The sequence below is a fragment of the Haemorhous mexicanus genome, chromosome 12 (assembly GCF_027477595.1).
Source record: "Haemorhous mexicanus isolate bHaeMex1 chromosome 12, bHaeMex1.pri, whole genome shotgun sequence".
Classification (NCBI taxonomy): domain Eukaryota; kingdom Metazoa; phylum Chordata; class Aves; order Passeriformes; family Fringillidae; genus Haemorhous; species Haemorhous mexicanus.
In genome coordinates this window covers 18028677-18043531 of record NC_082352.1, presented here as the reverse complement: position 1 = coordinate 18043531, position 14855 = coordinate 18028677, and the positions used below count along the sequence as shown (strand labels likewise).

The 14855-nt window shown below is 40.9% G+C and overlaps 2 protein-coding genes across 2 annotated transcripts in view; both read left to right on the top strand.

The window, feature by feature from the left end:
* LOC132333017 (polycystin-1-like protein 2) overlaps nt 1-2415 on the top strand; it is a 36873-nt gene extending 34458 nt beyond the window's left edge. The window contains exons 43-44 of the mRNA XM_059857744.1: nt 847-978; nt 1770-2415. Of these exons, the coding sequence (XP_059713727.1) occupies nt 847-978; nt 1770-1895 (258 nt within the window). The 3' untranslated portion in view covers nt 1896-2415. The remainder of the gene's footprint in view (nt 1-846; nt 979-1769) is intronic.
* Nucleotides 2416-2626: 211 nt separating this feature from the next.
* GCSH (glycine cleavage system protein H) lies at nt 2627-9612 on the top strand. The gene is made up of 5 exons (XM_059857411.1): nt 2627-2766; nt 6111-6190; nt 7184-7247; nt 8783-8914; nt 9483-9612. Exons 1-5 carry the CDS (start codon nt 2646-2648, stop codon nt 9578-9580), a joined length of 495 nt encoding a protein of 164 aa, XP_059713394.1. The 5' UTR covers nt 2627-2645; the 3' UTR covers nt 9581-9612.
* Nucleotides 9613-14855: the final 5243 nt, after the last annotated feature.

Here is a 14855-nt window from a genome sequence, read left to right as displayed (position 1 = left end):
AACACCCCTTCACCCCTTCTATCTTCCCAAGAAAGGCAAGGCCTTCCACAAGGGAACTTAATGTTAATTGTTTGTTGTTGTTATTCTTTATACACCACTTCTTTGGTAAGATCTTACAAATATTTCAATATCCTTTGAACATTTCTTTGTGGATTAATTCTTGGACATCTCTGACTATGAAGTCCTCCTTGGTGGATGTTTTTAGACCATGGATCCAATAGGATATGGGTGGCTTTGAAGATCAGTCATTTGGCACATTTTCACCTCTACATCCCACTCATGTTAATCATGAAAATACATTCCTGTGTTGTAGTTTATATAAAAATTAGTGTTTTGATTTTTCACAACCCTTGGTTTATAAGTGTCTCTGACAGTCTGTGCTTCCTTGTAAAGCATACAGAAAAATAAATGACATGCATACAGGGATTTCACCTAGTTTGAAAGCTGAGGCATTAGGAAGCTTCAGCTGTTCTGTGGATAAACAGATCTCCAGGCTCGTCAACTTTCATGTGAAACTGTTATACCATTACAATTAAATGCAAATACCTAAAAACCTCCAAAGATTGCCCATATTCACACACACACACATATATATATGTATATAAAATATTCTGCTGTCTTTGTACTATATCATATCAACAAAGGACAATACTAGAGTAGAAAATTTATATATGTGTATAATGCATATGTCATGATTGATTAGACCCAGGATTTTCTTATTGGGTCTCAACTGCTTGTATGTATGTATGTATGTATGTATGTATGTATGTATGTATGTATGTATGCATATAGATATGTATGCTTTTTTGTTTGTTTTTTTAATGTCTTACCTTATGCATTATACAGGTCTTAGACTACAATCCAATTTTAGGCTCCTTCTTAATTGGATCCTGCATCATTTTTATGACATTTGTGGTACTGAATCTGTTCATTTCGGTGATTCTGGTTGCTTTTAGTGAGGAGCAGAAGCATTACCAGGTTTGTTCATCTAAGCTCTCTTGCTTTTAACATTTTTTCTTCAGTGCTTACTCAGGTATTCAACCATGGATGAAAGCCATGTACATTTAGTCCAACTCTTAAGAAAGCAACATTTGCTCAGAAAGTACACTTCAGATTTTCCAGATTTACACTGTCCATTCCTGTTCAGATGAGTCCCTGTTCAGATCTGATTTGTCGCCTTCTGTTCACATACTACAGCCATCAAAAAACTCTTAGGTTTGTGCTGGGCTGTACTGAAATCAGTACCAAAACTGCTACTGAAGTGCATGAGGCTTTACAGCTCTCTCTGTTGAGTGCCTGACCCATTCAAACTATTGATAGTGTGGTGTGAAATCCATCTTAACACTCCAGAACTGCCCAGAATTCCTCTATGTTTTAAATTAAGTCAAGGGAGATTAAAACAAAGGATATGGTTGATAGAATACAATATATATTTAGTTTTTCTCATTTACTTCATCTTGAAATGGTCGGTGTCTCATTGTGTATACCAGGAGCTGTATGGAAGCTGGTAAGTACACTCCAGGCTCCTGTAGAGAGATTTCCATGGGATTTGACAGTCAAAATTTCTGTAGTGTCCATACTCATCAGAGATTTCTCTCTGGATAAAAATATTGGCCCAATGTTTTTCTTGGCAGTCACTCACGCTCTGCTGAAAGTTGGCTTATTTCACCTCAAGCAGAGATTCTGTCTTGCAACTTGCCCTGGCTTCAGCAGAGACTGAATCCACTTTGGGTGTGCACCTCTGAATAACTTATTTGTTATTATTTCAGGCTTCAGAAGAAGAGGAGATTGTTGATCTAATGCTAATAAAACTCTTCAGTTTCTTTGGGATAAAATGCAAGAAGGAAGAGAAGCAGGTCACTGGCGAACAACTGGAACAACCTGTCAGCGAGTGAAGGAAGACCACCTTGAAAAATCACTTTGCTTGTGGGCAAATTATTCACTTGTTTGCTATCAGCTGAAGTGGTTAGAGTTACGTTAGACTATAGGCTTAGGTTATTACAGCTTCTGATTAAAATGGGTTTACCCAAAGGAATGGCTGGAGCTGTGCCAGGGGAGGTTTGTGCATGATATTAGGAAAAGTTTCTTTCACGCAGAGGGTGTTTGGGCACTGAACAGCTCCCATGGAATGGGCACGGCCCCAAGCCAAGGAGAGCTCATGAAGCATTTGGACAACGCTCTCAGGCCCATGTGGGATTGTTGGGGTGTCTCTGCAGGGCCTGGAGTTGGACTTCCATCCTTGTGGGTCCCTTTCAACTCAGCCTGTTCGTGATTCCGGGAAAACGATGCGCTGCTCACCCCTGAAATGCTGCCGGCGCGTTATTCTAGAGTAATAGCTTAGAAATAGCGGTAACCCTAAGGCGAAACGTCCCACGTGCACTTGCTGTAAACTTGGCGCCTGTATTTATTTAATAAACACCGAGCGGCTGTTGCACTGTCTGGCTAAATCCTCTCCGTCTCCGCGGCGGCGGCGCACGGAACATGGCGGCTCCCCTCCCTCAGGGCCCCGTGCCCGCTGCCGCCGGGGCGCGCAGCTGAGCCCGGGCCGCTCCCCAGGGCCCGCGGGTCCCCTCGGCCACCGCCGGTCCCGCCCCGCCGCCATCGCCACCTCCCACCGGCACCGCCCCCGCCCGCCCCCGGCAAAGATGGCGTGGCGAGCGCTGCGGCGGGTCGGGCCGGTGCTGGCGCCGCGCTGCCCGCTCCTCTCGCTGCCGCCGCGGGAGCCCGCGGCCCGCAGGCTGGGCACCAGCTCGCTGCTGCTGGCCGGTGAGTGGCGGCCCGAGGGAGGGAGGTGCGCGGCGGGCGGGACAGCGGCCCGGTGCTGCGGGGAGCCGGCGGTGCCTGTGCCCGGAAGGGTGGGCAGGGTGGGCTGCGGGGGCTCGCCCCGGCCCAGCCCGCGGGGAAGCCCCCGCGAGCTGGGACTGGGTGCGCGGAGCGACCGGAGCGCGGGTCCCGCTGCCGGCCCCGGGCGGCAGCCGTCCTCTGTCCCTCTATCCCTCCCTCCTCCCCTGCCTCCCGCCGCGCCGTGTCCCGGCGGCCCCTCGGAGCGCGATGCTGCAGCCGCCCGAAGCCCCCCGGTGTCGGCGGGGCCCGGAGAACCTCACAAGATGGCTGAACCCCGAGCGCCCCTCACCTGGCCCGGACGCTGCTGGCATTCCCGACCCCGCTTCCACAGGAGCAGCTGCACCTCCGTTAGTTGGCCAGAAACTTTTACCTTCATCCCCGCACTGCAGTTTTGAGCAAAGCGGCTCAGTCCCCTCTGGTCCCAGAAAGAGGCTTCGCAGAGTGGGCCGAGCGGGGAGCACACCAGCTTGCCCAGAATAGCGGATCGCTTTTCCCGGGGTTGCCGCTCGCAAACGGCTGATGTTGGCTCCGAGGAGAACCAGCAGTACAAGAAAGGGGCAGGGGTGGGCGTCTGGCGGAGGCAGAGCCGCAGCAGGGACTGGCGTGGGCACACGGACAGACCCGGCCGGGCTTGCAGGGCCCTGAGCCGCTCTAGGCTGCACAGGTTCGGCTCTGGCTCCTGGGCAGCCACAGCTGCACCAGTGGCACGGCAGGGGATGGACTCGAGCATCAGTGCCTGCTGAGATTTTGTGTTTGGTGTAGTTAATTCTGAAAGCATCTGCTGCTCTCTTTTGAATGGAAGTTACCCACGAAAGTCTGAAAAACAGAATCTGTGGTACTCTAGCAAATAGAAGTGTTTAAAAAGTGGTCAAGAAGAGGAGGAGAATAGGCTGTAAAAGTAAAGACTACCACTAAGAAGAGCTCACCCATTTCTCTCCAGACTATCTTAAACCTACCTGTTTAATGGCCTTCTGCTGCAAGTGAAAGAAATATTATTTATTGCTCATTACTTGCAAACTGAGTCAAGATCTAAGCTGTTTTCCACTATTCTGGCCAATGTACCCGTTGTTTTTCTGTACACATCACTTGAAGGAATAACAGTGCTTTTGTTTGAGACAGAGAGGAAAAGTTTTGTATGCCTCTTTGTGGAGGTGTGAGTTCACTCTTCAGGTATATATGAATTACTTAATAGAGGCAGGTTACACTAAATGAAAGGCCGAGTTCAGTGTGTGCTAGTTAAGCTGAAGCCAAAGTCCTGTTGAAATGAATGAAGCTAGAGTAAGTTCAGCTGCTCTTCTGTAAAAGAATGCAGAGAGAGATTTGGTATGCATTGACATTTCATATTCCTTTAGGTTGATTTATTTAATGGGCTGACCACATAAGCTCAAGGTTCAAATTTTGAGATTACTTATTAACTGTCTTTAATTTGACCTTTACTTTATTTGCAGTGGTTTTTGTTGCATGCTCAGAATTTTAATTTTTCACGTTTTTTTGTTTTGGTTTGTTGCTTTGGTTTTTTTCTTCTTTTGTCCTGTAAGAAAGTCACGTGCTCTTCTAACTGTTTGGGACATTTCACTGCTGTATTCCAAACTGGTGTGAAAATATTTTTTTATTAGCCTTGCTTTATAAACAGATTCCATACACTATTATTATCCTGGATATCTACTGCTTGGCTTCTTTGTGCAATGTGTGACATCACTAATGTTCAGCTTGAGTTTGAGATTTGTCAGTTGTCATTCTCCATTCTTACGGTTCATTACTCATTTCCAATAGAATTCCCATGGGTTCAGCATCTTGACACTAAATGATTTGAGACATTTAAGACTCTGTTCATTAGAGTGTGTCATGAGATTTCTTGTAGTTTGAGAAAACAGTGCTAGATGAAATTCTGCGGATTTTTGACTGGTAATTCATAGGAAAATACTTCATGTTGACAGTTGACTCACGTTTGTTTGTGTATTATACTTGTCAACCCACACGTTGTTATACTGAGCTCTATAAAATTCGGGCCCTATCTAAGACAAACAGTTTTATCTGAGACTTGCTAGTCTTGAACTTTTCAGACACAAGAGGATCACTGTAACTGAAGAAGCTTAAAGTATTGACTGTCTGGAAAGATTTTAGCAGTTCTACAGTGAGAGCTTCTCTTTTCCTTTATGTACAGTTTTAGAAAATACACAAGGAGTATACCAGTGTACAGGTGCAGAACTGTAGTTTCTCTGGTGTTGCCTAAAAGAGTTCAGCCCACAGGATGATTTGAGAGGAGAGTTGAACTCTCAGAAGAGTTCAACTGTTCAGAACTGTTTCAGAAGTTACCTTTTCCAGTTTTTGCTAGATCCCTTGCCTGACTGGATGGGTGCTGCAAGTGGAAAATAAATATAAATTAATTACAATTATTTTGTTAAAGTAGGAAGGTGTCTACAGGGAAATTATGTAAAGATGAGAAAACAGACATGACAGGCTGAAAATTCTCAGAGTAAGAAAAGTTCTAGGAAAAATGTTGCTTGCCTCAATTACTTCTTTTGAAATTTCTCCATATGACTTTATAAAAACAATAAAGCTGTCTTGAATCTTCCAGATCTGAAATGTAAGGAGAATTGTAACCTTGCTGTGAAAAGACTTAACAAGGTGTTAACAGACCTATTTTATAGAGATACAGAATAAGAATAACTACTGTGTTCTTGTCACAGTAACAATATTATCAGAGAGCAAAGTCTATTAAGTAGCAGTTGTCTGTATGAGTTGCCTTATTAATTAGTCCTGTATTAATTTGCCTTAATAATACATAGAACTGTGCCAGCTTTGCACTTTAATGAGATGCTGTAATGCTCACAGGGTTTCTAGAGTCACCAACACTGACCTTCCCAGCCACAATAAGTAGTTATCAGAAATAAAACTAAATATGTTTGAAAAGCCACTGTGCTATCATAGACATGTATAACTATGAGTAAAATACACATCTAAGCTTTAGATTTGCACTTCTGTTTTGAAGTAGAACTGCTCTTTTTGCTCCTGTACTTTATCAGTCTCCAGATGGTTGCACAGGAACTGATAATACCCTGGGCAGGACACCCAATGAGCCTCTGCCCTGCCACTGAGCATGTTCTGAGCTTCTCTCTAAATTGAATGTGCTAGTTAAAATATTTTCCAAGAAAAAAGAACAAATTCAGTGCAAAGCCCCACAGTTTAAGGCTGCAAATGTGTTACTGTGTTTAAGCAAGCAACATGTCACTTCTTTCTGAAATGTCAGGTTTGTTTCCTTTTAGCCCGCAAGTTCACAGACAAGCACGAGTGGATATCTGTGGAAAATGGCATTGGAACAGTAGGAATCAGCAATTTTGCACAGGTATTGATCCCTCTGCCCTTGCCCAGCTCTGCAATATTTATTTATGCCTATCTGCTCTGTCCTTGCTCTTTGGACGTTTATGGGGGTGTTTTAATTGTTTTGATTGCCTATGCGACACAGTGAGCATTGTTTGTGATATTTGTGCCACCTCAGCATTCTGAGAAGGTCTTAATGGCCTCAGATTGAACCTGTGGAGAGCTGAACTTGGTGGGAGACTTCAGTGTTCAGGTCTAAGCCTGAGCAGTTCATGGCTGTGTGAAGAGGACATCATGTCTGCTTTTAGGTCAGATTTCCTCTGAGCACAGATATGGTGAAATCCCTCTGGCTAAAGAGCAGTTGTGAACAGATGTACAGCATGGCACAGAGTTTTTACTCTAGGACAGGAATTCCTTTGGATATTTTGTTCTCATGCAGGTACTTGATTTGGAATAGTCACAGGCAAATTCTGGGCTGTATGTGAAACTTAAAAAGGAATGGGACAAGCTACCAATAAATGGAATTAATGTTTCTCAGGACAAGCAACATTTCTTTTAATCTCAGATTTCTGTCAATAACTCTGATACTCACTGGTCTTTTGTGAGACAGGGTACATGTGTCAGGGAAGAGTTGAGTCAATTTTTGTGGTGAAAAGGGTCCCAATTAAGTCAGTGAGGAGGAACTGTGGGCTAACAGCTCTCTGTAGCTGATGCTAAGAAGAGCAGCAGATGTTATTCCTCATTCTTCCAGAAGAAATCTGCCTATAAACTGAGCCTGAGGGTTATTAGCAATGTAATAGAGAAACAATAATTTGGTATTTGGGGCATGATAACACGACAGTTTATTCACATTAAGTGTTTGCTAAGAAACAGTGAAAAATGTGCAATCCATAAAGAATGAGAACAATATTTAGAGACAGAGAATACTTATATGCAGATTCTAGAGTTACTGTATCAGTTCTCTCCTGTATGTAGTTTTGTTAATGTATGCTTCTGATGCTTTTGTTTTTCTTTTAAGGAAGCATTAGGAGATGTTGTTTACTGTAGCCTTCCAGAAGTTGGGACAAAATTGAGTAAACATGGTAAGTTTCAGTTCCAGTTGCTCGTGAAGAGATTATTCTACTCATCCCACTCTTCCTTTGCAAAGATAAATTTTCTGAAATAATATTTATGGTTATTAATACTATTGTAAAGCTTTTGGATGCAAAGTAAATTCAGATATTTCTACAAGAGACAGCTTTAATTTTAAATTCTCACTGTCAGACTGTGCTTAGCAGCAGAAAATACATGCTTTTTAAACTTTGAAGATATTGATTCAAAAATATAAAGCATTAAAATATTTTTCTGTTAATTTTATCTATACTCTGTTTTTAAAATATTCATACTTTGATCTGAACTTGCAAGTGTTGATTTGTAATTCTCCAGTTATGCACTTCGTGAGTTGCATGATGTAAAACTTCTAATTTATATCAAGCTCTAATTTTTCTATGAATATAGAGACTCAATAATTTTGAGGTATCAAATATGATCACAGAGTTTTTGCTTGTAAGTGGTGTACAAGTTGTTACATTCTTCATCATTCATTCAATAATGCAACTTTTCCTGTTAAAGAAAGTGAACATTAACAGGTAGAAATGAAAAGCCTTTTCCTGTATTAATGTGGAGAGCTGTCTCAGTAGTATATGAAGAAAAAGTTGTCATTATTTTGAGACAATTTTCAAAAAAGAAATGGGGATTTATGAGTAGAAGGCTTTTCTTCTGCCATCCTTCTTGTGGAATAGATCCCCATCACACTGTTTTGGCCAGATCTATTACATTGAATGCTGACTGTTAGACAAAAGGTCCCTCTGTGTAGGATTTTAATTAACCAACTTGTAGTTTTGCTTTATTTGAGGGAATTTCATTTCCATTTGAGTTCTTCTCTTTTCTACCCACTCTGGCCTCAGTCTAATTCCAAGTTTTCCCAGAACAAGTTGTTCTCAGATCCCTTGTCCTGGTGCCTATCTACTCTTGTGACAGCTCCCTGTTCCTTCAGCTCTGTCTTGTTTGCTTGTGCCTGAGAGCTGCTCTGGATTAACATTGCTCCAGGCACCATTTCCATAACTCCCTACAAAACAGGAAAAAGGGAAGAGCTGCTGGGTGCTTCCAGTGTGGGGCTTCGGAATACTAATGGGTGTTTTCCAGTGAGTACAGATAGAACACTTGATAGTGTTTCTGAAGGAAAAATGGGATTGCTGAAATTGTGGCTTTGTTGATTTTGTAACCAAATTACAAATAAAAGGCATATTTAAGTCTCTTGCAGCAAGAGCTGGGTGTTGTTCCTTCTAAGTCAATATTATGTGTGCTGTGGGCTTCAGGCAAAGGATTAACCAAATGTAAGGAATTCCTGTCCCTTCTGTAGCAGCCAGCTAGCACAAATTCCCCAGAATTCAGGAGCATAAACACCAAACTTAATAATGCTGATCCTTGTCATAAAGTAGGGTGACTTCAATCTGCTTTCTTGCACAAGATCAGACATTTCTTCACTGCTTGGGTCATCACCAGGATGTCTGACTGGACAAACAGAAGTGCTTTGTGTTTTCACCTTAGAAACATTCAATCATATTCTCTGTTTCAGATGAGTTTGGGGCTTTGGAAAGTGTGAAAGCTGCTAGTGAACTCTACTCCCCTCTCTCAGGAGAAGTGACTGAGATTAATGCTGCCCTTGCAGATAATCCAGGGCTTGTCAATAAATCCTGTTATCAAGATGGTAAGATGTCACTTTAAATAATGAATAGTCTGTGGATTCTTGCTACTACAAATGGCTCTGCAATTCCTGTTCTTCCAGTTTAATGGTGTGGAGACTTAAATGGAATACACTGAATATGGTTCAAGCCCAGTAAAATTTAATATAAAGCATTATCACAGTGTCTTCTTTGAACAGCTGCTTTACAAGATCATATTTTCAGATATACACTGTGGCTGAATTTAAATCTATTTGCCTTGATTGCATTTCTGGGTTTTGGATCTTGTAAGAGTTCATGACACTGAGAGGTCAGGCTCCTTTATTCTTTCAAGGCAGCATTTCCCTGTGCCACTGTCACAGCCAGCACTAAATTACACAACTGCTCTGACTCAAAAGGACATTTCTTATGAGGAGATGGTTGGTTGTTCATTTTTTAAAATATTGAAATGTTGTTTTGCCTGCTCAAAAACCTGGCTGATTCTCCAGTGATCCAAGGCTGGTTGTTCCTGCTGGGAGTGTTTTCCTAAGGCAGGAACATGAATGAGCTGTTCTTGTAGGATATTAGCAATTCTTTTTAATTTCCTAACTACAGGTTGGCTTATCAAGATGACTGTGGCAAACCCTGCTGAACTTGATGAACTGATGACTGAAGATGCCTATGAGAAATACATAAAATCCATTGAGGACTGAGCTGGAATAATGAAATAAATTCATATAAAATATCTCAGTGTATTTTGTCATCAATTAAGGAAATACTGAGTATCCAGTTTTGGCAACTTGAAAAATACCACTTAAGATCACATATACAAGACTATAAATAATTACAGTGATAAATGTGTTTCACATCTGTGTACCTGTGAGGGTTTTTTATTCTGTTGTCTGATTTGTGTAACTGCAGATGTTATCTATAATACTGTGAGGAACAAAATTCTCTTGCTGAAATATATAGTTCCATAGATTCATTTGACATCAAATCTAGTAACAGCAGCCTTAACATGTTAATTTTGTCATAGGCACACGACTGTTCTCATGACCTGGCCTATAGTTTTCCCTTAAGTACTTTCCTATTGCTCCCAAACCACTGAAAAGCAATCTCTTCCTAACCTGCTCATGTTCTTCTTTCTTAGGGTTACAAAGATGATACCAAAAAGGGAGAAGCCATATCAACTACCTCTCTGTGTGATTTTTATTTCTTTACAGAACTTATTAATCCTTTGCTTTCCTCATTTTATTTAATTGTGTAATCAAATAGTCCTGCCTGTGAGGCAGGAGGGATTGGGGCCCTGTCTTCTCCTTTCTGTGCTTTCTTAGGGTGCAAAGCTCCTGCAGTGATTGTTTATCAAGGTCCTACAGTGGATTATTGAGGCTGTATTTTTGTCTAGTAAGCACTACCTAAGTCACAAGTAATTAAGGAATTAATTTTACATCTTTTGCATGGCAATTGTGATTTCAGCAGAGCAGGTACTTGTGGAAGTTGTGTGATCAGCAACAGTTTGACATATCATGTATCTGTGTGTGTCTGTATTTAAGATCAAGTACCAAACTGCTCTAATGACACCACAGGACTGAACCCAAAACTTGCCTTTGCAAACCAGTGAACTAAAGCAGCTGATTCCATTAGAATAAATATTTTAATGAATCCAAAAATGTGAACTCAAAGTTGGTGTGGCACCTGAACTTTAGGAAAACACAATAGTACAGCAGAGTTTTGGTCTAAAACTTTATCCCACAATTTTTAAATGGTTGTTAGCAGCTAAACACAAAATGGGAAGAAACCCCAACGATTTAGGTTGATCTAAGAGGAAGCAGGGGAGTTCTTAATTCCTGTAAGATGACTAAAGCAAAATTCATATTGCTTTGAAAGTTCCTTTTTTCTAAAGGGATGTGACTCACTGACCTTCTAAATGCATAAATACACTGCTGGTAATATAGAAACCTTTCTAATGTATAAAAAGAGGGTTTCTTTTATGGTCTGAAGGGATGTCAAAGTAATTGCTCTGGTGGTTTTTGGGTTTAAATCCTAGGAGCAGACCTTTGCTGCACAAGTCACACATCAAAGCCCTGCCAAGAGAGAATCCACTGTGTGTTTCATCTTCTCCACAGGAGTTAAACTGCAAAATGAGTAAGCGGAAAGAGGGAGTTTTACTGTTCCACAGGAGTTCTAACTTGGCAGTGGCTGATAAACAGAAGGCTCTTGTAAACCTAGTGTAAATGTTTTAAAAACCCTCAGTCCTTATCCATTATTCACAGTTCCATGCAGTATTTATTGTGACAACATTCAGGGCTCAGAGAGCTGGGAGCTTGGTCCTGGCCTCTTACAAACTCCCTGCCTCTGTTTGTCTTTTACCCCCTGTGCACTTTGGAAGGAAAAGAGAAAGTTTGTTTCAAATACATTAAGTGCAGGCAAATGGAGGTAGGAACGTAGGAAATGTTTCTGTTTGATACTGTTTCTTTCAGCAGCTTTTCTCCCATTTGACTAGAGAGTAACAGGCCCTTCATTATTTTCCATGTAACACGTGACCCTTGTTGATCTCTCTGCAGAGGTTAGTCCAGAGTACTTCAGTGCATTTTTATATCATTTCCCTTATAATGTTTGTATTCTTTTCTTTTGATCAATAACATAGTAATTTCTGTAATGACCTAGGGAACCTGGGGAACAACAAAAGCTGAGAAACCTGGTCTCTTCTCCAACTTTGCCCATATAAACTGTATTAGCAGTTTACATACATCAGTGTGGATAAATGACAACTGTCTGGGAAAAGAACCTGAAACAGAATTCAACCTCTCTTTTATGGTGTACAGGTGGAAAAGTGATGTTCTGTTGTGTAAAGAGGAGGATCAAGAACATTTCAAAATTTTATACAACTTTAAAGTGACTTATTCCTCTTAAAATGGGAACAATACTACTTGGGTGATTTTTTTTTTTTTTTTTTTTTCATGTAGTTTATGCCAAGAGATGTGGTGTTCTGTGGTTTAGGACAAGTTATGGCTATTGGACCAAATATTTTTATACCTTTTTACAATTCACTCAACTACCTGAATTATGCTGCCAAAACAACGTGTTCTTCCTTGTGTGATGTCTGCTACCCAAGCAGAGCTCCAAGCAGCTCATGACTTCACTAAGTTCAGCAGCAGGAAGCCTCAGGCAGACTGCAAGAGCATGAATGCAGCACTTGCTGACATGAATCCACAATGAATGTGTTTATCAACATAAAAAGATGGAGTGAATGTGCCTTACCTTTGGTCTATGACACAATTTGAAATGCTTTTGTATAAATTGTTGGGAAAAACGTCAAACTTATTCACCAGTGTGTGCTCCTACAGAAAATTAATAAAGGAGGTGATTTCTTACAAAAATAAGCACTTCATCTGTGACGTGTTAAGAACTTAACAATTACAATTACAGGATAATTTATATACATTATAGATTCAATATAGAGAGATTTGGTTTACAGTAAGTTATAATCCCACAACCAATAATTACATCTCTGTATCTCCTGGGGGTTAATTATATCATCACTTTTCTTTGTGCCAACATTTCCTCACTGTTCCACAAATACCAACCCCTTTATCTTCCCCTTTATCTATCTGACTAATAGAAACTAAACCTGGAACTAAGTTTTTCAGTCCATGTTTTATTTTCCAAGATCTTTATCGACATCAGTCCCAAAAGCTTGAATACCTTACATTTTGTCTGTTTTTCAGCCAATTGGGTGTTCCATCTCTCTGTAACTCTTGGGCTTGTACTGTGTATAAATAAAAATCATGTATTTGTTACTTCTTACTAGAGAGAGAAAAGAAATATCAATGTTTAAAACTAAGAGAACTAAAATACATCAAAACACTGCCAAGTGTTTTGATGAGCATAAAAGAAGGGCAGTGTCATCTTCACTGTCATTAAATTAGCAGTGAGACAATCTGTTAAGCAGCTCTGATTAGAAGTGCAGCAAATCTTACAATCCAATTCTTGCCTGAACTGGTGTCTGCAGACAAGTGATGGCCTGTGGCTAAGGATCCTCTTTCCTTTTCCTTCACACTGATAGGTTGGCAATCTAAAATCTCCCCATAGAAATGGTTCCCATCACTGAGTTTTAATCTGCCAAAGTGACACAGAAAGGATGTGACATCCATCTTCAGCCCAGCTGAGTGAATAAACTGAACTGCAGTAATCAATCAACCTCTGGGCACACAAGGCTTTTCTGCTGTGGTGTGAGGAGCTCACACAGCAAAGAGACAAAGGGAACTGCACTAAATATTCTGGAGAAGAGAAAGAAAACCTGAGAATATCACAGAATTATTTAATAAACACAGGTCACCGGTGGAAAAAATGCTTCAGGTTGCAAACGGTGTTCTGGCTGAAATGAATGCAATTAAAAATAGGAATTATCGCCCAAATTCACCACACGGTGGCACTTGGAACCTTGGAGCCGGGGCAGGGAGCTCCCGGGGCTGCAGGCTCAGCGCAGCTCAGGGGCCACGAACTCGCCCAGGGCAACTGCAAGAGCAGCCAAAAAGATGAAAACACCATTGAAAACGTTTAAAACACACAAACACATTTCTCACAGCACTGCATGTAACAAAGAAATTAACTTAAACCTCGTTTCATTGCACCCATCGTCATGTGACTGAACTGATGGAAAACAGCATCCTTGGAGATTCTATTTCCAGGGAACAGGAGCTCATCCCTGTAAGGCACCATGAAAACACTCTCCAGCAACGCCCAACCATTGCAAATTACCATCAAGATATGCTTCAGTTGGCACAGACAAATTCTGAGAGCAGCTTAGGAGTGTCCTTGATGTAATTTTCTCCACTCTCCCCCCACTGCTTGAGACAATCTAAGAACAGTCCTTGGCAGGAGGACAGACTGTGGTATCTGGATTGCTTAGAGTTTGCCCACAATATTGATGTCTCTCTCTTCCTGACAAAGCACAATTCAGTCACTTCAGACCTGATCTATTTTAATGCAGTACAAGTATCCTACATCCTTTGCTATTAGGCTGTTTTATTTGTCATTTGTTTATAGTGTTTAATTATTTATGCTGTTGAATGTATTTTGTGTAAGGAGCATTGAAATGCAGGTACAGCACTTGTACCTTTCTCTGCCCATGAAAGTCAGTCCACAGGGCAGGAGGATGAGTCTGCACTTCTCAGGACACAAACTTCTGCTTTCTGCCATCACCTGCCTCCCTTCTTTGCTCTGTGGGTCTGGATCGAGAGAAAATGACAAAATTAAGTGTTCTTGGCAAGTCCTGCCCGTTCTGAGAAATCCTCACTTGTGCCACAACCAGTAAGGCAAAGCCAGTGATGAAAGTGGTGTAATAGCACCCTTGTACAGCTCCTTTTTCCTGCAGTGTATCACCCTCATCCACAATGATTATTATCATTAGCAGTAGTACAACTGTCTGAATACTTCACTAATTTTAACTCCTGTTATTAATAAGGCTATCTACAACATGTAATTCTGATTAATCATCAGATGAATTACCACAGTCATATACTGTCCCATGAAATGGTGAACTAAAAGAAAAATTAATCCAAGGACAATGTAAAATTACATTAAACTTCATTATAATCTTCACTCAGAACTGTAATCTCATTACTTCAGGACCATTCAAGTATAACAGCAGTTTAAACTCAAAGCAAATTCCTTACCAAAAAGAAATCTAAATTACACTCTGTGTTTCTAACTAATGCAGTCTAATATTTATGTAATGGTATGCTAAGAAAATAGTTCTGGATTCTGTAATTTATGTGGGCTAAGAGTTCATTTTTACTTGAACAGAAAGATTAGATGAATGTTAAATCATGAAAAATTCCCTCTGGAAAAAAAAAGGAAAGGAAAGGAAAGAAATCTAGGGCTAATATTAATTACTGCACCCTTCCAAAGAAATGCATAAAAAAAAAATATTATTAATGAGACAGCTAGGCAGATGTTTCTGAAAAAGGATAGAAAAATAAGTTG